The 26,923-nt window shown below is 42.9% G+C and overlaps 1 protein-coding gene across 1 annotated transcript in view; it reads right to left on the bottom strand.

Annotated features, from left to right (window-relative positions):
• The window catches only part of ENDOU (endonuclease, poly(U) specific), a 79,267-nt gene that overhangs the window by 10,782 nt on the left and 41,562 nt on the right, over positions 1-26,923 (bottom strand). Inside the window, exons 5-9 of the mRNA XM_030198305.1 lie at positions 22,493-22,648; positions 18,502-18,661; positions 9,398-9,597; positions 4,775-4,888; positions 955-1,061 (exon numbers count right to left, since the gene is read on the bottom strand). Of these exons, the coding sequence (XP_030054165.1) occupies positions 955-1,061; positions 4,775-4,888; positions 9,398-9,597; positions 18,502-18,661; positions 22,493-22,648 (737 nt within the window). The remainder of the gene's footprint in view (positions 1-954; positions 1,062-4,774; positions 4,889-9,397; positions 9,598-18,501; positions 18,662-22,492; positions 22,649-26,923) is intronic.

Below are 26,923 nucleotides of genomic sequence, written 5' to 3' on the forward strand. Positions count from 1 at the left end.
TGTTGTAATCCATCCTGCATTGTCTTCACTTGACTTCAAAGGGCAATATATCAAACCTTAAAATAAACAAAACTAAACTAATCATCTTCTTGGTTTGCTGAACAAAGTCATGTGTTCAGTTTCTGGAGGAAGATTCATGTACCTCCTGCTGTGTTTTGTGCTGATTGCAAATGGAAGGAGACAGGTCTGCTAATCTCAAAATTCTCTGGGATGGCAGCTCAAAAACTAAGACTGGCCAAAGGTCTCTAGATGTTGGGTCATAACACTAGTTATAGAACATAGAAAGAGACTAGAAACTTCCAAGAGTGTGCTTTTGTGAATTACCAGAAGCTAACATAATTGATCAACCATACCACTATCTGGTTTTTGCTACCAGCAGAACATATCCTGAGCTTCCTCTTCCATTTTTACTCTGCAGTAGCTGACTGTGGGGAAAAATATTTTGTCAGATTTGAGCTGGAAACTGCAAAGCAGAGATTTGTTCAAGCACCACACATAGAGATTGTTCTTACACAGGGAATTTTATCCACTAAAGTGCAATACTAAAGACTAAAGAATTAATCTTTAAACCCTGTGGTCAGTGTTTCTTTTAAATGCCAGCCACAGCATTTAAATTCTTTATGTATATTCAGCGCTGCTATCAATAGCAGTGGTGATGCTAAACAGACAGACCATTGACCAGCACAGTCTATAGCAGGGGTGGGCAAATCTCAGTCTTCCAGGGCCGCAACACAGCTGGGTTTTCAGAATTTCCCCAATGAATATGCATGAGATCTATTTGCATACAGTGGAGGCAGTGCATGCAAATAGAACTCATGCATATTAATTGGACACGAGTCAGGGACCCCTGAGCTCTGGAATCATCTGTAATATAATGCTACTTGCTTCTGCATTTGTCACACACATCAAACCCTTCCTGCCTCTGCTCCACTCCAGTGCCAGGAGAGGACTTACCGGCCCATCGTAGTTGTGACTGTAATAGTCAAGGAGACCTTCCTTTTCCAGGAAGTAAAAACGGATCCAGCTGTGAAATCCAGACACCTTCCCATTCTTCACCTCTCCTGCATGGAAAACACATACCTGGTTACCATGGATACAGAGGGAAAAACTTAGGACAATTGGATATCCTGGATATTGGGAGGGCTGTATGTGTCTGAGTATAAGGGGCACAAGGAGAGAGTGGCTGCATGTAGTTACCATAGATATGGGCAGTGACGTACCAAGGGCAGGGCAGTGAGGGTGGTCCGCCCCAGGGTACAGTCAGCAAGGGAGTACAATGAGCAGTTGTAGACCTTTGGCGGGTCATCTCCCGCACTCCCGCGAAAGTGGGAAAGTCTCCCGCTGAAACACGCGGTGCTAGCTCCCATTTCCGGCCACTGCTGCTTCTCCTGTTGAGTAGCAGCGGCAGCTACAAAAAAAAGAGCTAATTAAACAAACATCATTTCACGTCACTGCCCCTGGAGCAGGAAGTTGAGATCGACTTCCTGCTAAGCTACACTCCTCTGGGAACAGTGAGAGGAGAGAGGAGTGGCTGCAGAGCCAACAGCCAATGCCTGAAGGCTGCCTGCGATGCCGCGCTTGCTTAAAAAATTTTTTTTTGTTTGTTAGTTCTTTTTTTTTTTGTAGCGGCCGCTGCTGCTCAACAGAAGAAACAGCAGTAGCCAAGAAACGAAGATCTGGTGGAAGGAGGAACGGGAGGCAGGAGGTAAGATAGAGAGAGTGGGGAGAGAAGGAAGGGAGATGGAGCGGGAGGCAGGAGGTAAAATAGAGAGAGTGGGGAGAGACAGAGGGGAGACGGAGAAGGGGTTGAGAAAGAGAGAAGCTGCTGGTGAAAGGACAGGGAGAAAGGGGGGATCCTGGCTGAGATCAGAAAGAGGGAAGACGCTGGAAGGAAAGGTAGGGAGAGAAACAGAAGAGACATTGAATGATGGGGAGAAAGAGGGGGGGAAATGATGTAAAAGGGTAGACAGACAAACACTAGATGGAAAGAAGGGGATAGAGAGAGAGAGACACTGGATGGAAGGATCGGGAGAGGGGGTAGATGGATGGAAGGATGGGGAGAGAAATAGGGAAGATGGATGGAAGGATGGGGAGAGAAAGACGCTGGATGGAAGGATGTGAAAAGAGAAGGGACACTGAACAGAAAAGGGTAGAGAGATAGAGAGACACTGGATAGAAGGAGGGGGAGAGAGAGACATTAGATGGAAGGATCAGGAGAGAGGGTAGATGGGTGGAAGGATGGGGAGAGAAAGAGGGAAGACGCTGGATGGAAGGGTAGGGAGAAAGAGGAGAAGCTGGATGGAAGGATGCAGAAAGAAAGATGGGAGACACTGGAAGGATGGGGAGAGAAAGAGGAGAGCTGCTGGATGGAAAAGGGGAGTAGTGAAAGACTGGAGAATAAGAGGAACGGGCATGGGGAGAACAAGGGTAAGGAAAAGATGAAAAGCCGTAGGTAGATGAAGTAAAAAGAAGGAAATTAATGAATGGATAGTAAGAATGAATTAAATCTGGACAGAGAGAGAAAGGCAGAAAGCAAAGAAAAAGAAGAGAAAATGACAAATGGCCAGGAAACCCTGGCAAAAGAGTTAAGAGAAAATGAAGGGAAACAGAATCAAGAGACTGGCAGCAACACAATTAGAAAAAGTAAATGGCCATACAACAAAGGTAAAGAAAATAATTTTATTTCTAATTTAGGATAAAGTAATATGGTAGCTGTGTTAATAAAGTTTCAGAGACCAATACTTCCTTCCTCAGGTCAGGAGAGGATACCATAACAGCATTATACTGACCTGAGGCAGGAGGTTTTGGCCTATGAAAGCTAATTGAAAAGGGTGTTAGGTTATTAAATAAATTATTTTCTGAAATGGCCGTGGGTTTGAGATGTGCCAGGGGGTGAAGCCAATGCAAAGTGGGGCAGGGCTGTGGGTGTGTACTAAAATCTCCCTCTCAAAAATTGGGACCCCTTAGCATCTCTGCAGTTGTGTCGGCTCTGACAGTCCCCTGCCCCTGAACAGGAAGTTGACATCAGAGGGGACAGGAGATTGACAGAGTCAACAGCCACACGACTGCTCAGCTCACACTCTTGCTCGGAGGAGGGAGGGCAGGGGAGACGCGCCTTGAGGAGAGGGTGCTCTCCCCCAGGTGGCAACCTGTCACGACTGTGGTCATGATCCCTCTCTGACTCACCTTACTTCCAATGGTCAGCTGCTGAGCTGGCTACTGTCTGCATGGTTGTTTCTTTCCTGTGTGTTTCAAGCCTCACTTTGGTGTTCAGTGTGTATTTCCTGCCTCTGTCTTGTAGGGTTTCCACTGCCTCTGTTTTTCAAGCCTCACTTTGGGCTCTGTGTATTTCCTGCCTCTGTTCTGTTTATAAGGAAGTGTGGCACCTTCATTCAGTGCCTTTGCAATGCCAAAGGTCCCCAGGTTAGTCTGTGTGTTTGTGAGCACTTCTGCCTAGATCCTTGTTGCTTTGTTCATAGCCTGTGTGCCCGTGGGCACTTCTGTTTCTGTTCTACTCTGTTTGTTTGCTTTGTGTCCAGCCTAGTCTGCCTTGCTTGTTCTAGTCCCTTCTACCTTAGCTTTAGCCTTTGTTCTGTTGTTTGTCTGTGTGGGTCAGCTTTGTGTCCTGCCTTGCTTGTTCTAGTCCCTTCTACCTTAGCTTTAGCCTTTGTTCTGTTGTTTGTCTGTGTGGGTTAGCTTTGTGTCTTGCCTAGTCTGCCTTGCTTGTTCTAGTCTCTTCTACCTTAGCTTCAGCCTTAGTTCTGTTGTTTGTCTGTGTGGGTCAGCTTTGTATCCTGCTTGTCTCTGCCTTGCTAACCTTCAGCTTTGGTTCTGTCCCTGCTTGTCTTTACCCCAGTAGTCTTTAGCTCCAGTCCCCTCCCTGCTTGTATCTGCCTGTTTGTAGCCAAGCTTGTTCCTGAATCCAGTTCCAGTCCAGTCAAGCCAAGCGTGTTCCAGTATCTGACTCTAGCCAAGCCAAGTGCATCCTGAATCCTGCCCAGTCTTGCTTGGGGGGGGAGGGGGGTTGCCTCCTGCTGCCGCTCGTCGACAGTAGGCCAAGGGCTCACATTGTTCCAGAGTCCGTGACTGTTTGTTCAAAGCCTGGGATTGTGACACAACCAAGATAAGTACACTACTGGGTATGGGAGAGAGGCGGTGTGTACCTGGATACTATAAATATGGTTACTAGGTATACAATGGTAGTAATACTGCTGAAACTTGGTGTAAATGCTGGCGTCCAAGTTAGGTGCACTGACCCAGTATTCTATAACTACATGTATTCTATAACTTGGAACACCCCTGACACAACCATGAGCCTCCCGTGGCCACACCCCCTTTCAAGATACACGCTATGGGAGTTAGGCTCACTGCCTTATAGAACAATGTGCAGCAGATATACAGGGAGATATTAATGAGTGCCAATTAACATCAATAATTGGTTGTTAGCTCCCAATTATTGGTGTCATTGAGCTCGTTTAGCAATTAATTTGTGCGTGAATATTTGGCCCTTAGTGTAGCAGTATGATAAGGCAGAGCAGGACACACTCACTAAATACAATCAAAATGTGTGATATGTGGATTGGCCTCATGCTTTCCTCAGAGCACGCTGGCATTTGCAAATATTGCTTCTCTTAGGGAAATTGGAAATTCAAGTCCATAGATACAATGGCAGTAAAAGCAGGACTACAGCAGTGGGTGAGGTGATGCCCTAGAGCTGATAAGCCAACTGAACTGCTCGTCTGTAAATGTGCATTCTGCTAGACCCACTACTCACCCACAAAAATGTGCTCAAAGCCACTGGAGTCCTGCTCAGTCTTGGATCTTGAGTACAGGCCGAACCACATCTTCTTCAGGTCTGCCACAAACTCTTGCTGGTTGCCGTATTTTTCTGTAAGGGGAAAACGCTGTATCACCGATCGCATACGAGAAGATAACAAAACCCAGCTCACAAAGCAGAGCAAGGCATGTCAATACTACATCCTCCGAGCTAGAATTTAGTGTACTGGGTGTGCAAGAGAAATTGTAATACTTAAAACATGCATGATCAGGTGAACAATCTCCCACAATCTACAGAAGTGACATTAAACTCAGCTTGATGATAGCAGTTCACAGAAAGGGATGAGGCGGTAAACGAGATGCCTCAAATTTCTGCTCCTGATGATGGAGAGGCCGGGAGAAGTAAAGAAGAACCATAAGGGTCAATATTCAGTTGAAAGGTTCCTGCCTGATTAAAACACGCTCAGCAGGCCATCTGTGGTTATTCAGTAGCACTTAACCGCACAGTGCTGTTGAATATCCTCGCTGACCGCCACTGCAGTGTCCGGTTAGTGGTGGGACAGTCCTAGACAGCAGTTTTAGGAACACAGCTAACCAAGCAGATTATTTATGTATTTTTAACTAAGTAATGTATAGACCACACTACTGTACAATTCTTGGCAGTTTCCAAGAAAACATACATAATAAAATTCTTAACAAGTAGCACAGAAACCTCCAAACATAATTAAACATAGAATATAAAATAAGATTTCCATACAGCACTTAAATATAATAAAGCATGAACCCAATAGCAGTCACTAAATTCATGGATAGCTGGTTATGGGGCATTTAACCAGCCAGGTGAATATCAGGGAGATTATCTGTGTAAAGCGCTGCGTACGTCTAGTAGCGCTATAGAAATGATAAGTAGTAGTAGTAGAACTGCATATTAATCAGCTAAATGAAAAAAAAATATTTTTCTGCTAATGCACACATTGCTTTGTATTTAAAACTATTTTGAGGTGGTTCAATTTAGATTGTTGGTACAGGCATTGTTATTATCACAGGTGGATTACTGCAATCTAATTTATTCGGGGTATAAAGAATTTCTTGAAAAAACTCCAACCTATTCAAAATACTTCTGTTCGATTAATTTTTTTTCTCTGTCCAAAAATGAGAGAATTACGCTTTTCTACCAGAAGTTACATTGGTTACCGATTGAGACAAGAATTATTTTTAAACTTTTGTGTGTTCAATATAAAATAATATATGGGATTTTACCATCTTATATATACAACCATTTTCAATTTGTGCAACCAGCGAGAAATCGTAGGGGTTGCGATAAATTCCATCTTTTCATTTCCAATTCCTAAAGCAAAGAAATCTTTAATATTGTTCCATTGTTTCTCTGGCTTATCAGGCTTTAAAAACATGGAGTAAATTGCCTAAGGATTTACAAACTATTACTCACTATTATTCATTCAGAAAATTTGTGAAAACTTTTTTATTCCGGAAATTTGTTTTAGAAATATCTTAACTATATTGTATATGTAATTAGTAGTGATTGTTCTAGTCTTCTTATATTGTAATCCACTTAAAACGTTGCTGGCTTTAGCAGAATATAAATTCTGGTATATTTTTTCTGGGTGAAGGGGAAAAGGGACTGCTGCATGCAATGTAATTATGCTTCTGTCTCCTTCCACAGAAACAGAATTCTGAAAACAACATTCCAGATGTGAGCTTCCAGGAGATGTATTTGGAGATCTTCTGCTGCCACCTACTGGCTGCCTACTTCATTTGCATCTCATCTTACTACACTGCCATCTCCCTAATTTTCAGTGGCTTATTATAGAAAGTATTAGTCGCTTTGAGGATATTATGGATGTGTTGGAGTTGGGTGGTTCTTTTGGGGTTTCTGGAGGTCGTTTGTGGAATACTTTTATCCTATGAAATGTTCTGATACGAAATCATTAAGTGTGTTAAATCTCACTGCAGTTTAGATTCCTGTCCTACTTTTGTCATGAAGGATATATCTCTGGTTTTACTTGATAAACTTACAGAATGGTTTAATGATACTTTAGCCAGTGGTATTTTTCCAGCATCCTTGGGGGAAATTGTTCTTACCCCAATTCCTAAGAACCCGAGCGTGGGGCAACTTACAGTCTGTCAGTAACTATTGACCTGTTGCCTCCATTCCATTGTTTATAAGGATGTCGGAGAGATATGTGGTGAAATTATTGTATGACTATATAGATGATCATAATATTCTTCATATCTCTCAGTCTGGATTTAGTACTGAAACGGTGCTAGGGGCCTTGATTGTACAAAGAAAATCTTTATTGAGCAAGGGACAGAGTTCCATTATGATTATTATTCAGTTTGATCTTTCAGTGGTGTTTGATTTGGTTGATCATGATCTTTTGTTATCCAGATTGAGCAATTTGGGTATGGGAGGATTTGTATTATCATGGTTTAAAGGTTTCTTATCCATGCAAAAGGCAGAATTGTCTATCTTTGAGTTGGATGCCGGGTTGCAGAGTTCCCTAGGAGTCAGCACTGTCTCCATCTTTGTTTAATATTCTACAGTAACCTTTGGGTCAGGTACTTGAACAGCTACAGCTGAAAATACCATTCTACATATATGCAGATGACATTACTCTGTTATTACCTATTTCTAGTGATTGGTCTTCCATCTTGGATAGTCTGATTTGTTGTGTTGGACTAATAGATAGTTGGATTACTAATAATCATTTAACATTAAATCAGGAGAAAACACAATTCTTATGGTTAGGACTCCTGACACCAAATTTCCCACAAGGTTTTCTGATTGGTGTGGATTCTTTTGTTTTTGGGAACTGGGACCGCTGCTTTTTAGCATATTTATAAATGATCTAGAGACTGGAATAACTAGTGAGGTAATTAAATTTGGTGATGACACAAAGTTATTCAAAGTTGTTATATCGCAAGAGGACTGTGAAAAATTGCAAGAGGGCCTTACAAGACTGAGCATCCAAATGGCAGATGACTTTTAATATGAGCAAGTGCAAAGTGATGCATGTGGGAAAGAGGAACCCAAACTATAGCTACGTGATGCAATGTTCCACATTAGGAGTCACCGCCCAGGAAAAGGATCTAGGTGTCACCTTTTCTGCTCAATGTGCAGCATTGGCGCCAACTAATTCAGAATGCTGACCATGCTGGAATCTTTATTTTTGCAGTTGAAGTATTAGGTCAGGTAACGGTGTCAAGCGAAGTGACACAGGGGGTCAATATTGCATCCATTTGTGCTTATACTTTGCAGGAATAATTGTAGGACCTCATTAATCATTTTTTTATATATAGCATCCTTTATGCCAACAGGAAAGTAACCTTTCTAATACTTCAGCAAAGAGGTACAGCCCCCTCTGCAATGTGAGGCCTGATGGAGCATTCATTGTGCTAGGACTGCAAGTAAGTTTACTAAAAGGAGAAGGTGGAATGAATTATTATTTACTATTATTATTATTATAAAGTGTCTAGTTACAAAGGACAAACTGAGGTAACGGGAGATAAACTGACTTACCCATGGCCACGGGGAGAGAGCGTATATCATAGAAATGAACGTTTTCAACAATTTGGAGATGCTAAACTCAACACAAATGACTCCTTCCATAGACACATGAAGGCAATTTGCTCAATAGTTAGAATGCTCAAGCACCCAGTACACCCACAGAGCTGGTACCTACCTATAGCTCTGGCAGTACTGAATACGATCTTGTAGCGTTGTAATTGATACAAAAGAAAGTAGTGTATTAAACAACAAGTAGATGTAAGAAAGGATTATAGGCTGAGTGTCATAGACGGGAGGACAAAATGAAGAGAGAAGCTAGCATACTGGTTCCAGGATGAGAGAAGGAGGGAAGAAAGGAGAGAACAGTGTATGGTGATTTGCTGATGTGAGCTGGATGGGAAGGAATATGGGGAGACAGCACTCATGATGCTCGCTGGCAGGAGTCAGATAGAGATGAGGAAAGACGCAGAGACAGCTGCATGACTGGTACAACCTCATAGGGTACCAGTCCCAGGGTTAGGGCCAGCCCTGAAAGAAGAAAGGCCATGCTGAATGACTACCTGACGATAGACTGATTAAAAGCAAGTAACCTAATGGTTAGTGCAGTGGGCTGAAAGCCAGAGGAACTGGGTGTGATTCCCACAGCAGCCCCTGTGACCCTGGGTAAGTCACATTAGGGGTTCTTTTACAAAGTCGAGCTAGCGTTTTTAGTGCGTGCTAAAAATAAGCACACACTAAATGTTAGAGTCGCCCATATATTTCTATGGGGGTCGCTAGCTTTTAGCACATGCTAGTGATTAGAGCACCCTAAAACCGCTAGCGCATCTTTGTAAAAGGACCCCTTAACTATCTATTGGCCAGGTACTAAAAACCCCACAACTTAGACTGTGAACCACTGGGGACAGAGGAAGTACCAATATATAATATGTATATCACTTTGTACTACAAAAAAAGCAGTATATAAAATGCATGACCCATTCATTTGTTTAACAGACATATATGGCCTGCCTGAGCAAATGCCTGTATAATGCAATAAACAAGAAAAACAACACCGTCATTAAAATAAAAATGATTGCATGGTAGTTCTCTTACTTTTCTGATGGAAGAACTTATACAGCTCTTGCATAACTTCTGTCTTCATGATCTCCTGAAGGAATTTGTCCTGTTCATCCAAATGTTCTGGACCCATGGCCTCCCCGGTCCCTGTCTTCCTATCATAGTTATCCAGAAGTTCAATGAAGCAGCTGTATGTGGGTTTAGAGAAGATCTCTGTGTTGACGTACGTGTACAGCCTGCAAGAGACAGACAGATTGATATGGGATCAGCTGCAATCTGTGGCTCATCATGTCATCTGCATTGCTGCTTTCTTCTACCCTCTGTTTCACCACAGCATCATTGCCATCTGCCAAGCTACCAAAGGCCCTCCAATCATTCTGCAGAATTTCATTGGATTTTTCTTTTTTGGTTCATTTTGAAATAAAACAGACTCATTTAATCGTATTGTTCTTCTTGTTTCAAAACAAATACATATTCCTCAATGGAAATGTGCTTCCAAAAATGCCAAATTTTATCTAACAAAACTTGGGATTATCTCTAACAAACTGCTACAGGCTTCTACAGCAGAAGTTCAGATAGGCAGCAGCAAAGTGATTTCTAACAGCATAGCAGCCTCTTTAGTACAATGAATTACTTTCTGGTAATATCTACTAAAGTTCCATCACTTATTCAGGGGTCCTTTTACTAAGCTGCAGGGAAAAGGGCCCTGCAGTAGTGGTGGGGGACGTTTTTCCCACGCACCAGGGCCCTTTTTCCCGTAGCGGGTAAAAAGCACCTCAAAAAAATGGCCGTGTAGTAACATTATCGTGCACTCATTGAGGTGGCAGTAAGGGCTCCCGCAGTAACCCGGCGGTAACCAGGCAGTGCACAATGATGCCCGATTACCGCCGGGTTAGTGCCATGCTATTACATTTTTAAATATTTTCTGTGCACACGAGCAGGAACTACCGCCAGTGGCCATGTTGGGCCGGCGATAGTTCCAGGATAGCGTGCGGTAAGCCCTCATTGGGCTTACTGACGCTTTGTAAGAGGGCCCCTGAGTTTGGAAATTAGAATAAATTATGTGCAAATAAAACACAAATTCATCCCCATAATTTCAAATTAAGCATGAATATTTTTTTCTGTGCCTATTTAATTTAAAAATTGTGTGGGTGAGTTGTGCAGTGCCTATCCTGCTTATTTTCGAATGAGAAGGCTGGCCATCTTCTGACACAAATCGGGAGATGGCCGGCCATCTCCTAAACCCAGCCAAATCGGTATTATCGAAAGCCGATTTTGGCCGGCTTCAACTGCTTTCCGTCGTGGAGCCAGCCAAACTTCAAGGGGGCGTGTCGGCAGCGTACAGAAGGCGGGATGGGGGTGTGGTTACGAGATGGCCGGCTTCGCCCGATAATGGAAAAGAGAAAGCCGGCCCTAACGAGCATTTGGCCGACTTTAGTTGGTCCCTTTTTGTTAACGACCAAGCCTCAAAAAGGTGCCCCAACTGACCAAAAGACCACCGTAGGGAATCGAGGATGACCTCCCCTGACTCCCCCAGTGGTCACCAACCCCCTCCCACCCAAAAAAATTAAAAAACATTTTTTTGCCAGCCTCTATGCCAGCCTCAAATGTCATACCCAGCTCCATGACAGCAGTATGCAGGTCCCTGGAGCAGTTTTTAGTGGGTGCAGTGCACTTCAGGCAGGCGGACCCAGGCCCATTTCCCCCCTACCTGTTACATTTGTGGTGGTAAATGGGGGCCTTCCACCCCCCCCCCCCCAAAAAAAACCACTGTACCAACATGTAGGTGCTCCCCTTCATCCCTAAGGGCTATGGTAGTGGTGTACAGTTGTAGGGAATGGGTTTTGGGGGGGATTTGCAGGGCTCAGCACATAAAATAAGGGAGTATGCACCTGGGAGCAATTTTTGAAGTACACTGCAGTGCCCCCTAGGGTGCCCGGTTGGTGTCCTGGCATGTGAGGGGGACCAGTGCACTACAAATGCTGGCTCCTCCCATGACCAAATGCCTTGGATTTGGCCGGGTTTGAGATGGCCACCATTTGTTTCCATTATCGCTAAAAACCAATGCTGGCCATATTTAAAGCCAGCCCAAATGTTGAGATTTGGCCGGCTTCAACCGTATTATCCAAACAAAAGATGGCCAGCCATCTTGTTTCAATAATACGGTCGCGATGCCGCTTTATGGGGCCGGCCTTGAAGATGGCCGCCCTTATAGATGGCTGGCCCCGTTCGATTATGCCCCTCCATGTGAGCCAGAGTACTCTCCCCGTTACTCTGCGGTATAATGGCTGGGGAAGTGAGATCCAAATGAAAAAGGAAATTAAACTGGGCTAGGTATTTATACCAGCACATTTCTCTCCAAGAAGTATCTCCTCCCACAATTGTCCATCATAGGTAGATGAGCCAGGCCCTGTTTCCAGGAGCTGTGGGGATATGTAAAAGTTGACAAATGATGCTATGATAGAGCCATTAGAGGTTTTGGTTGGTTGTTAAGGGAACAGAACCTTATGAGATAGATAAAGTGATTTAACAGGCCAGAAATGGCTCCTAGCCAGTTAAATCGCCTGTACAGGGCTAACCAAAATTTTTCATCAGCACATAACCAGTTAGTACCACTGAAAATAACTGGTTAGCAACTGAACTGAAAACGGATTATTTTGGGGATATTCCAGGGACAGAGTCAGCACTTTGCTGGTTAACTGCCCACATTCAGCACTTAACTGGCCAGGCAAACCACATCAGTAAGACTACATAAAAGTCAGTCCTATCCTTATGTGGTAACCCATAGTTGGTTAAGTGCTGAATATCACACTTAACCCGCTATACGTATATGTTAGCCCGTTCTGGAAACCAGGAAATTCAGTGCCAGTGCCTGGACATGGCTCAACACTGAATTTCGGGGTTAAAAGCCAGCAGTAGTCAGAAAAATATTGATTGTCACTGGCTGAATATCGGGCCCTACGATTTCTACCTTTTTTTAAAGTGGACCATTTTGAACAAAAAAGCAGGAGGATTATTAAAGGATGAAGACAAAGGGGCTGGATTCAGTAAATAGTGCAGAATGTTAAGTGGCAGTAAAAATTTGCACTCAGCATTATTCTATAAAGCACATTCCTGGCTGAGCAATCTTCATAGGTGAGGAGTAGCTTAGTGGTTAGTGTAGTGGACTTTGACCCTGGAGAACTGGGTTAAATTCCCACTGCAGCTTCCTGTGACTGTGGGCAAGTCACTTAACCCTCCATTGCCCCAGGTACAAAATAAGTACCTGTATAGATGTAAACTGCTTCAAATGTAGTTGCAAAATACCACAGAAAGGTGGCATATCAAGTCCCATTTCCTTTCCCCTTTATAGAATAGTGCTTAATATATATTCTGACACCCAACTGAAATCTGGTGTAAATCCTGGCACATGGTCCCCCAAATTTTATAATACCATGCATAATTCTTTGGAATGCCCCTGATCCACCCATTCCTCTCTCATAGACACACCCCCTTTTGGGTTGCATGCGAGAGGATTTGGGCGTAAATCCAAATTAGAGCCAATTAATACCAATAATTGATTGTTCATGAATTTATTTGCATGTGAATCTCAGGATCACATGCAATTTTGGGCGCCATTTATGGAAGCCAGGGGAAGATGACTGCCAGGGTTCACTGGCACCTAGACAAGCCTGCCAAAGCTTGGCATCTTTTGAAGGAGGCCTCATTGCGACCAATGAAGAATGAGGTAACGTTAGATTCTACAGGGTAATTCTATAAATAAAGCACTAACACTTATGTGCCAAATATTACATAAATGATTGCAATACCTGTACATGCGTATGGATGGGTGCACATATGTGTGTAAATACCAAAAATCCATCTACAAGCTATTCGGTAAATGCGTGTGTATCTTACATATGTCACCTTTTACTAAGCTGCGGTGATCTTAAAAGGGCTTACCACAGGACACGCTCAGGCATCCTGCAGTAAGTTCCTAATCTGTGCGCACTACCCACACACTAAAAAAATATTTTGTATTTTTGCGCAGAGGGGGCGTGTGTGGGGAATGGAGAGTGGGTATTTCTGTGCTAATCAGTTAGCGCAGCTACATTACCATGCACTAATGGCAACATTAATGCAAAAAAAGGAAAATCAGCCATTTTACTGCTGCAACAAAAATGGCCTCAGCTCACGGGAAAGACACTAGTAAGGGCACGTTATGACCACTTTCCACTGCAGCTTAGTAAAAGAACCTCACAGTGCATATTTTACAGGTGGAGTCTGGGCACAGTGCAGCCGGGGCATACACATGCCAGAGTTATATGCATCTCTCTGGCACTTAGGTTTTAGCAATAACACCTGCTCTATGGCTGCCATACGTGCTCATGCCTGACTACATACACACATATATATATACCATAGCGATAGTTTTCTAGACAGGAAATTAAGTGCCTCCTTTTCTTTATAGAATGGACACTTAATATATGCTTATGTTTAATAAAATGTGATAAAATTGGGTGCGCAGAACAAATCAGTGCAATATACATTCAAAACAATGGAACAACATTTAAAAGGCAGAAAGGAAGTCCATTAAAATATAGGACCGAGACCATCATTCATCACAGTCATTCAGAAAAATAACGGGGAGAAAAGATTCTACCCTGTCAGTTCCACTAGTCGACTGCTACATACTCTTCAAAACTAAACTTAGGCAAAAAGCTGTTCCAAAAAGATGGGGTTTTAGGCCCGTCTTGAAATCCACAAAAGAATAGATTGCAGTGAAAGTGGGAGTCGACTCCCAACTTCCAGTGCGCTTGAGAGGGATTAGGGAGGACAAGTCTGTGGTCATTTAAACAACGAAGTAGTCTAGCCGGGGAGTAAGGAATGATCAATTTAGATAAATAGTCTGGAAGACCAATATGCAGGGCTTTGTATGTCAAGGTCAAGATTTTAAACTGTTTCTTTGCTGCACAGGGAGCCCACTTCTTAAAACTACTGAAATTTGTGATGAAAAAGTAAGTCTAGAATCAATGATGTTGCTTAAATACTTAAACTGTTCAAATGGGGGGGACTGGAATACCAGATAAAGTAGGAATAAGTGTGTGAGGGGTAGCATGCCCAGATATCCAGCAGGTTGTGGTCTTTTGTGGATTTAAGACCAAATGATGCTCTTTTAACCAATGTGAGATATTGTCCAAATAGGTTTGAAGAGGATAAATATCAGGATTAGTTGCAGTCGTATAATGGTATGTGCTTATACCTGCAGATTGAATTAAAGAAGTGAGGGAACTAAGAAATATAGGTGCATTGTTATAGAACTGCCCTCCATGTGTTCAAGAGTCAGCATACAAAATCTGGATCCTAGCATGTCAATTCAAAAGGAGCATGGACCTTAGCTGTCTATTCCAGTGGAACAGAAGGCCTTATTCTACCTATTTCTGGAGCACAATCTGTGCTGTCAGGTAATGAAACATCTGCTACTGGGAAACCCAGCAAAATGGCACCAAAAAGATCAACAGGTAAGCCCTACTCCCCGAGGTTTCAAAGAGTATTGGTGGTACTTGTTAGACTTATGAAATGGAATGAACTGAGTGACTCTAATGGTCACATCTTGGCTCAACTCAGATGTGTCTCCTGCCAAGGATTCAACTGATCCAGAGACATAGGCCTGCTGAATGACAAACTACTAAGTCCAAGAATGACCAATGAGGCCTAACCAGTAAGCTTGGATCTCCAGTGGTGTCACCCAAAAAGTGAAACCAGTTCAGATAGTACCTGAGTCAGAGTGTGCCTGGATACTACTAGTAGTTCACTGTGCTTGAGGGAAGACAATGATCCCAGCATACCACCCAATAAGTCCCCCTGACAATGCCAACTCAAAACCATTCACTGTTCTCCAATTCTAATGTGAAAGTGGAGCAGAAATGCTGGAAAGCATGTCAGGTACACCAGAGGCAGCTCAGGAGAAGGAATAGAACAGAATCTCCCAAAGGACCCCGATACCATGCCTTACAGGGCACAGTTGTTCTGCCCAAAGTCTTTCTTCTGATTCTTCTTCCTGGATGTTATAGCACCATAAAGGGCTATTACAGTAGGTTCCCCATATGGGATCCGGACCTTTCCCCTTTGTCCTTCATGAGCCCCCGATCTTCCAACTTATTTGAGCACTCCACAAGGAACAAGACAATCAGGGCCATCCTCATGCCTTGCCTAGGTGGGAACAGCAGAATGCTGCTCTTTCTCCTCCACCATCCATTCCTCTCTATAGCAGACCAGCAGGGTGCTGCTTATTCCTTTCACTGATGCAACTCTCTATTTCAGATCTCCTTGTCCTTCCTTATTCAGGCAGAGACTGTTCCATTCAAGCCTTTTCAGTGAGGAAGCATCCAAGGCATAACCTGAGATCCCACCTATCCTACTCCTAACAATGTGATGTACAAGTGCCCTATTCTGGGAAAAGCAGCTTATTTAAGGTGGATCAGGTGATCCCCTTACATAATATTCATAATATCTGATCCTCACTGACCTTCAAAGCTTGAAATCTCCTCCGTGCTTTCTTTCCTGTCTGGACTATTCCACCTGTTATAAATCCTACAAAATGCTGGAGACGGCAGTGGTGAGGAAATGTTGAGAGAAAAAGCAGGTATGAGAATAAAGAGGGAAGGTTGAGAAGCACAACTAAGGAGGAGTGCTGGAGAAATCCTGAGAGATCAGGTAAAGGTGTGAATGGAGAACAGATGATAAGAGGCAAAGGAAAGGCAAGAATAGTGAAAAGAAAGCTCCCAACTTGGCCAAACAGGTGTTTTCCATTTTCCATAGTTTGACGTCATCCCCTTGTGTCCCAGGAAGACCCTCCCTTACTCCCACTGCTGAATGTTTCTCACAGTATTTTTTCACTAAGGTCCAAGATTTAGTGAACATGTTCCCACCGTGCACTCCCACTTCTCTGTGTTTATGCTCGTCTTTGCAGCTTTTTTCCCCTACTGGAGGCCATTTCCTCCCCTCTCCCTAGATCCACTTCCTGATCTATGTTTCAGTTACAGACTCTACATTCTCTTTCTGTGGTTCTCACTGGCACTAGGTCTACTTACTACTTCTACTTATCATTTCTATAGTGCTACTAGATGTACGCAGCGCTGTACGCAAACTGGATCCTTTTCCCTCCACTTGGTTGAAATGTCCAGCCCTGAAACTTACGCCAAAATTACTGTCTTTGGTCAATTCCATTCTCTCTTTAGACCAGGTGCCATAACAGTGGAAATCAGCTAGTGTCAGGCCCATCCTTAAGAAACCTACCCTTGACCCACAAATTCCTGCACACAAATTCTGGCCTGTTTGAAATCTGTGCTTTCTCTCCAGGTTTTGGAAAAAATCACTTTCTCACAACTAACTTCCTTTGTAGAACAGTCCCTTGACCTCCACCCCAAACAGTCTGGTTTTAGAGCACATCTTAGCACTGAAACTGTTATCACTGCTATGTTCAACGAAGTTTACACTCATCTAGATATGCACAACGTGGTACTAGGCGTTTCTCTCAACCTCACTGCTGCCTTTGACCTTGTGGACCACCCTCTCCTGCTATCCCTCCTTTCATCTCTTGGTCTCTCAGGGCCTCTCCTGTCTTGGTTTGCTTCCTTCCTTCCTTTCCAATCATTCCTACACAGTTGTCACTACCTCATCTAAAGCCTCCCTCCAATCCCTGCCCTGTGGAGTCCCACAAGTCTCTGTTCTATCGCCTTTCCTCTTCAACTTGTTGCTCAGTCCTCTGGCATCATTAATTCAGTCCACTGGTATCTCATTTCATTTTTATGCTGATGATATTCTACTTCTATTTCCTAGGAATCTATATAACCCCTCTCTCGCCCCACTGCAGGATTGTCTCAAACTCATTTTTGACTGGCTTACGGACCATAACTTAGTGCTGAACAAAGACAAAACCTTGGCTTGTTGGTTTACAGGTGGTCTTTCCGTGCCTTCTGTCCCTCTTAGGTTTTTTGATTCTTCTTATCAGCCAGTTGATTCATTTAGATTCCTGGGGGTCATCCTTGAATCACCTGTCATTTACACCTGAGATCTCCAATGTATGTAAAACGGATTTCTACATACTTTGGTTATCAATAGAAATCAAACAAAATAAAACATGGAAAAGAAAATAAGATGATACCTTTTTTATTGGACATAACTTAATACATTTCTTGATTAGCTTTCGAAGGTTGCCCTTCTGGCAACTCAGAGCAATTCATTGCTATTTTAGTTCTCGTATTTTCCACTTGCTGATCCTGTCTTTACTTATTATGAGACTAGATTATTGCAATATAATCTATTTAGGCTGCACTCAGGCTAGTACAAAGAAGCTTCAATCCCTGCAGAATATGGCCATTTGGCTGTTATGAAATGCTCATCATTGCAATCATGTGTCTCTGCTGCTCCAGAAATTTCATTGGCTTCCAGTCCATCCCCGCATATTGTTCAAAGTACTGTTTCTTACGTTCAAGGCCCACAGGCTTAGTCTTCCACCGTATCTCTCTTCTCTCACCATTTCTTATTCACTGGCTCGCCTTCTTTGTTCTATAAATGATCACTGCTTAGTTCTACCTGGTCTTAAACTCGCCCAAGCCTTCTTTTTGCACCCTTCTTTTGGAATTCTCTTCATTTGAGTCTCTGTGCAGAACTGTCATGTAAGAATGTTAAATCTGGATTAAAGACCTGACTTTTTACCCAGGCATTCACCATCTCCTAAAGTGTTGGAGCTGACCACTGCTGTCCTCTCCCTCCCCCTCCCATTTACCTATTCCTTAACTACCTGCCTCCCTTCTGTCTTCTTAGTCCCTCCCCCTTCCTTGTCCACTTTCAGTTGTCTGTGAACACGTACCTACCTCTCTTTCCTGCCAATTTATTGCAGCTCCTTTCTGTTTTTCCTTTTTAAATTATTGTATACCACAGCAACCTTCCAGTCAGTCCTGATGGTATAGCAAATACTAATAAACCATAAACTTCTGAAATGCGAGTGGTGAGAAGAATTGTGAGAGGTAGAGCAGAGGTGAAAATGGTTAGGAGGAGTCTGATAGGCAGAGCAGGGGTAAAGTGGTAAGATATTAAGAGGCAAATTAGAAGTGGGGAAAAGCAGTGAGGAGAGAAGTCTGTGGTGCAGTACTTACGGGCTGGGACAATGATCATTTTCTCCTCTTGTGTTAGATGTGAGATGTTGCTTGTTGAGGATAATGTCTTTCTCTTGTGCCTTGTTATGATCAACACTGTACAGCTTCTCTGATATGATCTTAATTTCCTCATTGCTTATCCCTGTACCTGAGGGAATCTCTAGAGAAAAATAATCGAACCAAATCAACAAAATAAGCTTCAACTTACAATGGACAGAAAACAGTAGCCCATAGTTCCCTCACACTTACGCACTGTTCCACCAAAGAACCAAGGCCAACCCAAGGGTACAGGGAGCCCTAGACAAATCAGCTTTGTTTTTACCCAACTGGTCTCAACTTACTTACTGCTCTTTTCTCTCTTAAGGCAGAAACCATAAGCACAATCAAAGCATGTGGTCACAGGGCCAGCACTTCCTGATACTTGTCCCATGATGCACAAAGTCCTGGCCCTGTGACTACATGTTTTGAACATGCTTGTAATGCCAGTCTTTAGGAAGAAGAAAAGCAGTGGGGAGCTGCAGCACAGGTTCTTGCCAATCCGCCCAGTTGAGTCAATTTTCTCTGCCGCTGGAGAGGCATGGGGATCTGAACTAGCCATGGTGCTCTCCCCAGGTGTTTTACCATCCCCAAAATTCTGGAATCCTAGGCAACTGTTCACCAAGTGGTAGGGCCTGCCCTGTATAGATGAAGTACAACATTAGCGGTGAAATTGCAAACCTACTTCAAACACATTGAGGGCAATTTTATAACTACTAGGTGCTTCCAATTAGGTGCCTGGAGGGTGTACAATATGAACCTGTTCTATAAAGGAGCCGAGGATTCATTATAGAATACTAGCATAACTGGCTATAAACACGCCTAAATTAACAGAAGTCAGCAATGCCTCCTATTCTTCCTGAAGTCAGAACCAGTTGGACTGGACCCTTTCCATTTACTTAGGGGCCCTTTTACTAAGCCGCTGCAAAAAGTGGCCTGCAGCAGTGCAAGTGCATCTTTTGGGCGCACTCTAGGCCAGTTTTTGCTGCTTTCTAGAAAAAGGGCATTTTTTAAAGTGGACAGAAAATGGACGTGCAGCAAAATAAAAACCAGTGCACGTCCATTTTTGGCCTGAGACCTTACCGCCACCCATTGACTTACCAGTAAGGTTTCACACGCTACCCGGGTGGTAGGCATGCAGCATGCATCCACTGCTGTTTACCACCAGGTAAGCGCCATGCAGTAGAAAATAGAAAATATTTTCTACCGTGTGTTTTCGGCACGTGCCAAATTCAGAACTACTGGCTGGGGCATGCTGTAGCCAGGCAGTAATGCTGATCTTGCAAGTGCTGGATGCGCATAGGCCTTTACACACCTTTATAAATGGAAAACAACATATAACCACCTAAACTTCAAGAAATCACTAAAAGCTAACTTATTCAAGAAGGCATACCCTATTGACCCAACTTAAATGCCTGAACCCTGCTACACAAGGAAACTTAAGCTAGTAATGGACATAACACAACTCTTCCTCGCTATGATTCCCAAATGTGACTGTAACACATGAACCTTATTCTACCATAATACCACTTTGTATTTGTTCTTTACCGGCATGGCGAACGCCTTACGGTACTATGTAAGCCACATTGAGCCTGCAAATAGGTGGGAAAATGTGGGATACAAATGTAACAAAAAAATAAATAAATATTTGAGAACTTGCATCACAAACTGCAACTTTGGCAATGACTTTTTTTTTTTAATTTATGAAATTTCAATTTATATGCATTATAACACATGCAAAAATGGAAATAAGAATAAACAAAGCAAAAAATGTCTCCAACAATTCTATAATTATTAGTCCACAAATAGTGGTTCCAAAAGTAGAAATAAAATTAAAGGGCACATTTTCAAGATAAACCAGAAATATTTCAAACAGCAGCGTGCAAGAGAGTTCAAACTAGCCAGCAGAGGCAGGTAACATTCTACTTAACAATGCCATTATTAGACAAGGAACTTTCTGTGGAAACTAAAAAAAATCAATCAGTTGCTTGGGTTCAAAAAATAGGAAATTGGCAGAACCACAAGTAATAAAACATCCACATGGAAATCTTAAAGAAAATGTTGCCCCTAGAGCCAAGACGCGAGGCCACAAGGCCATAATGTCCTTCCTCCTTTTCTGGGTCTCACTGCATAAGTCAGGAAAAACTTGTACTGTAGAGCCCAAGAAAGCCGCATCCAATTTCCTGAAGTATGAACATAAAATTAAATTTCTATCATGTTCAAGTGCAAATGTGACATTCAAAGTTCTTTTTTCAGTCACAACAGCAAGAGAGCTTTCTTTAAAAAGCTGTTAATTCAATAGTCTCATGGGATTGTTCTTCCAAACTTTTAGCTCTTGATGGCAAAAAGAGGTAATAAGCTTTAGTTACTGGTGGTAAATTATCACTAGGAAACTCTAAACCTTCTATTAAATAGTTCTGTAACATAACCATTGGGCTTATCATCGGAGACTTAGAAAGCGAAGATTCAAAACTCTACTGCGATTGATATAATGTATTTGATATACTGCCCTTCTGTGGTACAAACAAAGCAGTTAACCAATAAAATACAGAGAAGCATACTTAGGCAAGTACCAATTAACTTGAGTTTCAATTTTATTAAAAGCAACCATAGATAAAAGTGGAAACTGCAAATGTAATTAAAATGTCCATATGCTCAACATGTTTTGGCACCTCAGTGCCTTTTTCAGGGCAGATTTTACAGTTGTAGATAGTAATTCCACCTAGGGTGACCACCTATAGTACTTCTAGGATTGCATGTCAGGGGTTCTCAAACCCTAGACGTAACTTGAAAGAAGTCCCCAGAGGTAGCATAGTAACGTTTACTGTTAAAACAGTAATAGGAATATTAATAAATTCCAAAACAAATCTTTAAGGCTACGCAGCTTAGCATTTAAAGGAACATAAACTGTGTGAAGAATTCTTCACTCTCTTTATTTCATTTCAGTTTGACTTATTTACTCACAAAAATGTTAAAAAGATTCAGACCAAGAACTGATCCTTGTGGCACACCACTGGTATCTTTCATTTCCTCAGAACTAACTCAATTTACCACCTTCCAATCAACCAGTATCTAGCCCAGTCAGTCATTTTAGGGCCCATACTAAAGGCATTCAGTTTTCTTATAAGTTGACACATGGAACTGTGTTAAAGGCTTTGCCAAAATCTAAGTATACCACATCTAACACTTTCCCATGATCCAGCTGTCTGAATTAAGAGCAATTCTATTACTGCACACATAAGTGCTCAGGAAGGTAGTACTTACACGAGGAAGTTAGTGTGTAACTGTATGAGGGTGTGCATGTGAGCAGAATATGGACGTGTATCCCACTTGCTGTAAGTTATGCATGTGACATAGCACTTAGGCAAGCCCATTTACTCCTGGAGTGAGTGAGTGCATCTACCTTTAGGCACATATTTGTGGGGTTATGCCTGTATTTTATAAATGAATCTCTGTACACAGATGCCATTATAGAATAAGCTCTCCCTGCACAGCATCAGGGCATCCAGTCATAGAACCAGGGGTGGACTGACCATTTGGGCAACCGGGCAGTTCCTGAGGTCCAGAGGCTCTAGGGGACACAGAGGTTCTGCTTGGTTGCCCACCGCCGCAGCACACTACAGCCCTCCCTGGTCCCACCTTGAAGGGCCCTGGTGGTCTGGTGGCCTCTGCGGGGGCAGGAAAGAACAACACTCTTTCCTGCCCTCTGCTGCTATTTGTTTTAAAAATGGCTGCCAAGACTCCCTGTGGCAGTCTCGAGAGACTCAAAACCCATGAGACTTCCGCAGGAAGTCTCGGCAGCCATTATGAAAACACAGAGGCGCCGGACAAAATAGTGGATGGTAGTGGGCAGGAAAGAGCGAGGCTGACTGCTGAGGTTTTAGATTTTCCTTCTGCAGCCCTTGTGATTGTTGCTGACGGCTACCTCTCTGTTATGTAGAAGCTCCCTGCTTACCATTGCTGTGGTCGTTTGCTTCAGTCACAGGCTTGTGGCTACAGAGGGATTTGTAGTCATCACAACAGTTTTTGTACTTTGTACACTTTGTGTTACAGTGGCAGGGATTCTTCTTGTTATACTTTTCTCCACATCTTCCCCCACATGATCTCCTGTCTGAAAAACAGAAAAAAATCCAGGGCACTTAGGTGGTAATTGTATAAAGGGCACTGGTCCCTCTAAGCTGAGCGGGACCAGTGCACCAACTTCATTGATGCCTATGGATGGTGGTTCAGGTTTCCTGGAGTCCTGCAGAGCTTGTCTGTCTCTCACTATTGAGAATAATAATAATAATAATCTCTACTTCAGGAAGCAGGTGAAAGCTTGGTTCTTCAACCAGGCCTTTAATGGAAGAAGTAACTAACTTGTTAGTCTCACTCACACACACAAGGAGTGACTTGGGATGCACATACATTAAGGCTACGCAGCTTAGCATTTAAAGGAACATAAACTGTGTGAAGAATTCTTCACTCTCTTTATTTCATTTCAGTTTGACTAATTTACTTGACATACCACATACATCTCAGGAACATAAGAATAGCCATAGTGGGCAGTGGCATACCAAGGTGGGGGCGGTCCGCCCCGGTTGCACGCCGCTGGGGGGGGGGGGGTGCCGCGGTGCGCGTCTGCTCTGAGTTCGCTGACTTCGCGCGTTAACTGCAGCTCCCTCTGCCCTGGAACAGGTTACTTCCTGTTCCGGGTCAGAGGGAGCTGCAGGAAATGCGCAAAGTCAGGGAACTCTGAGCAGGCGCACGCTGTGGCACCCCCCCAGCGGTGTGCACCCAGGGGGGGGTCTGCGCTGCATCAGGGGGGTGGGTGCTGCACTCGGGGGGGTCCGCGCTGCATCGGGGGGGGGGTGCTGCACCCGGGGGGGGGCGGGGCACCGCCCTGGGTGTCCGCCCCCCTAGGAACGCCACTGATACTGGGTCAGACCAATGGTCCATCTAGCCTAGTATCCTGCTAGCAATAGTGGCCAATCCAGGTCACAAATACCTGGCAGAAACCCAAACAGTAGCTTCCCCCATGTCCATCTCAATAACATACTATGGGCTTTTCCTCCAGGAACTTGTCCAAACCTTTTTTAAACCCAGATATGCTAAGTGCTGTTACCACATCCTCCAGCAATGAGTTCCAGAGCTTAACTATTGTTTGAAAAAGAAATATTTCCTTCTATTTGTTTTAAAAATATTTCCATGTAATTTTATTGAGTGTTCCCTGGTCTTTGTACTTTTTGAAGTGGAAAATTGATTCACTTTTACTTGTTCTACATCACTCAGAATTTTGTAGACTGCAATCATATCTCCCCTCAGCTGTCTCTTTTCCAAGCTTAAGGGCCCTAATCTCTTTAGCCTTTCCTCATATGAGAGGAGAGCAGTTTACATTAAAATACATTAAAAAGCATAGAGCATTAAAGATATATAAATACTATTATTGTCATCATCTTTACTGAGAATAAAGCCATATTGTCTCAGATCATTGTATTGTAGATAGCTGATAATCCCTTTTTTAATCAGTGTCTTCATTACCTTTCCCACCATCAAAGAACAAAGGGGTCCTTTTACAAAGGTGCACTGAAAAATAGCTTGCGGTAGTGTTCAAGTGTGAAGCGCTGCGTACGTCCGGTAGCACTATAGAAGTTATAAGTAGTAGTAGTAGTAGTTTTGGGTGCGCGCAGAATCATTTTTCAGCACACCTGTAAAAAGGGCCTCTTTTTTTTTTTGCCGAAAATGAACGTGCGGCAAAATCAAAATTGCCGCACATCCATTTTGGATCTCTGATCTTACCGCCAGCCATAGACCTAGTGGTAAAGAATTTGGGTGGTAATGACCTATGCGTGTCAGATGCCACTTGGTGTGCGTCCGCTACGTGTGCCAGAAAATAAAAAATATTTTTCAGATGAGTGTATCAGACGAACGGCAAAAATGAAATTACTGCAAGAGCCACACGGTAAGTCCATTTTGACGTGCGTTGGGTGTGCGTAGGTGCCTGGCGGCTTAGTAAAAGGGGTCCAAACTTTACAAACTCTTTTTACTAAAGCACACTGGAAAGTGGTAGAACTAGAGGACATGAATTGAGGTTGAAGGGGGGCAGACTCAGGAGTAATGTCAGGAAATATCTTTTCACGGAGCGGGTGGTAGATACGTGGAATGCCCTCTCGCGGGAGGTGGTGGAGATGAAAACAGTAATGGAATTCAAACATGCGTGGGATAAACACAAAGGAATCCCGTTTAGAAGGAATGGATTCATGGAATCTTAGCGGAGATTGGGTTGTGACGCTGGTAATTGGGAAGCGAAACTGGTGCTGGGCAGACTTCTACAGTCTACACCCTGATTGTGGCTGAATAGATAGGAATGGGCTTGAGTGTAAATTTTAAGAGGCTTTGACATTAGCTTCAGAATTTTTAGTACAAGAAGAGTGCTGAGCAGACTTATATGGTCTGTGCCCTGAGATTGGCAAGGACAAATCAAACTTGGGTATATATAAAGTATTGCATATCAAGTAAAATGAGTTTATCTTGTTGGGCAGACTGGATGGACCGTACAGGTCTTTATCTGCCATCACTTACTATGTTACTATGTAGATTCAGTACACACTAAAGACATCCATAAGAATATAATGGGCCTCTTATCATTTAGTGCATGCTAATCATTAGTGTGCTCTAAAGGGGTTGTTTACTAAAGCTTAGCTTGAGTTATCTGCAGCAGGTCCCATAGGAATCAAATGGGCCCTGCTGCAGATAACTCGAGCTAAGCTTTAGTAAACAGGGGGGTAAATCTGTTAGCGCACCTTAGTAAAAGGATCCCTAACTGTATAAGGCAAATAGTCAGCATCTTTTGACTAATAGCAAATTTAGACTATGTAATGAAAAAGTTGAAACAATTGACCACTTGCTTAGTGGATGTATCAAAATTAACCAAGCTGACTACAAACAATGTCACAATAGGGTAACCACAATGACCCACTGGAGCTTGTGCAAGAAAAACGACTTTTAGAGTCAACAAAGACAGGTTTAACCACCATGTAGAAAAGTCATAGAAAATGAAAAAGTCAAGATTTTGTGGGACTTTTGAATTCAAACAGACTGACATTTGGACTATAGTATAACACACCTAATATCACGGTAATCAAAAACAATACTATTATTTTCATTGGCATTGCGATACCAGGAGACAAAATAATTAAAGACAATTTCAAAGAAAATCGACAAAGAAATGGAAAGACTCTGGAACAAGCCATGCTAGGTTATCCCTATTGTTGTGGAAGCCTTAGTCAGTGTTACACCAAGCCTGGATATATTTCTACAAAACCTGGACATTTCAGATTTGAAAATAGCGGATTTACAGAAAACAGTTTTGTTTGGTTCATGCTAAATTTTACAAAGATATCTGGATAATTCCTAAGCTTCTGTATGAAGCTCAATTTTCCCATTGATACTAGAAAAATCTTTGTTTAATGTGCCATGTAATAGTAATAATAAATAAATAAAGCACAAAAAAAGAAAGAATGCAGACAGTCAGCTAGCTATCCAATCTCTGCCTTTGGTAGCATCCAAAGCTCCTGAACAAAGTCACCCAAAAGCTCCTGCACAAAGTTACACCTTCTCCAAGGAAGGAGTAGCTTTAATTTAGAAACAGAGAAAATGACAGCATATAAAGAACATGTGGCCTATCCAGTCTGCTCATCCATACCATCTACTGTCCTTTCCTTTCCCTTAGAGATCCTATGTTCTTGTTCCACGCTTTCTTGGAGTCAGACAGAATCATTGTCTCCACCACCTCCACTGGGAGGCCATTCCCAGAATGCACCACTCCTTCCTTAAAGAAATATTTCCCTAGACTAGTCCAGAGTCTGTTCCCTTTCATCTTCATTCAATGCCTCCTCATTTCAGAGCTTCCTTTCAATTGAAAGAGGTTCGCCTTCTATGCATTTATGCCATGAAGGTACTTAAACATCTCTGTCTTACCTCCTCCTCCTGCCTTTCCTCTACAGGAATATTGAGATCTTTAAGTCTGTCCCCATACACTTTATGACAAAGATCACTAACCATTTTAGTAGCCACCCTCTGGACTGACTCTAGTCCGTTTTTATCTTTTTGAAAGTGAAGTCGCCAAAATTATACACAGTACTTTAAATGGGGTCCCACCAGAGACACATACAGAGGCAGCAGCACTTCCTTTTTCCTCCTGACATTCCTCTCCCTATGCACCTAAGCATTCTTCTGACTTTAACTGTCACCTTTTCTACCTACCTGACCATCTTAAGATCATCATATACAATCATCCTGAAATTTCACTCTTCTTTCATGCACAAAAGTACTGCTCCCCCTATACAGTACTGATCCCTCTGGTTTTTGCAGCCCAAATGCATGATCCTACATTATTTAGCCTTAA

Source organism: Microcaecilia unicolor, chromosome 3 (assembly GCF_901765095.1).
Source record: "Microcaecilia unicolor chromosome 3, aMicUni1.1, whole genome shotgun sequence".
NCBI lineage: Eukaryota > Metazoa > Chordata > Amphibia > Gymnophiona > Siphonopidae > Microcaecilia > Microcaecilia unicolor.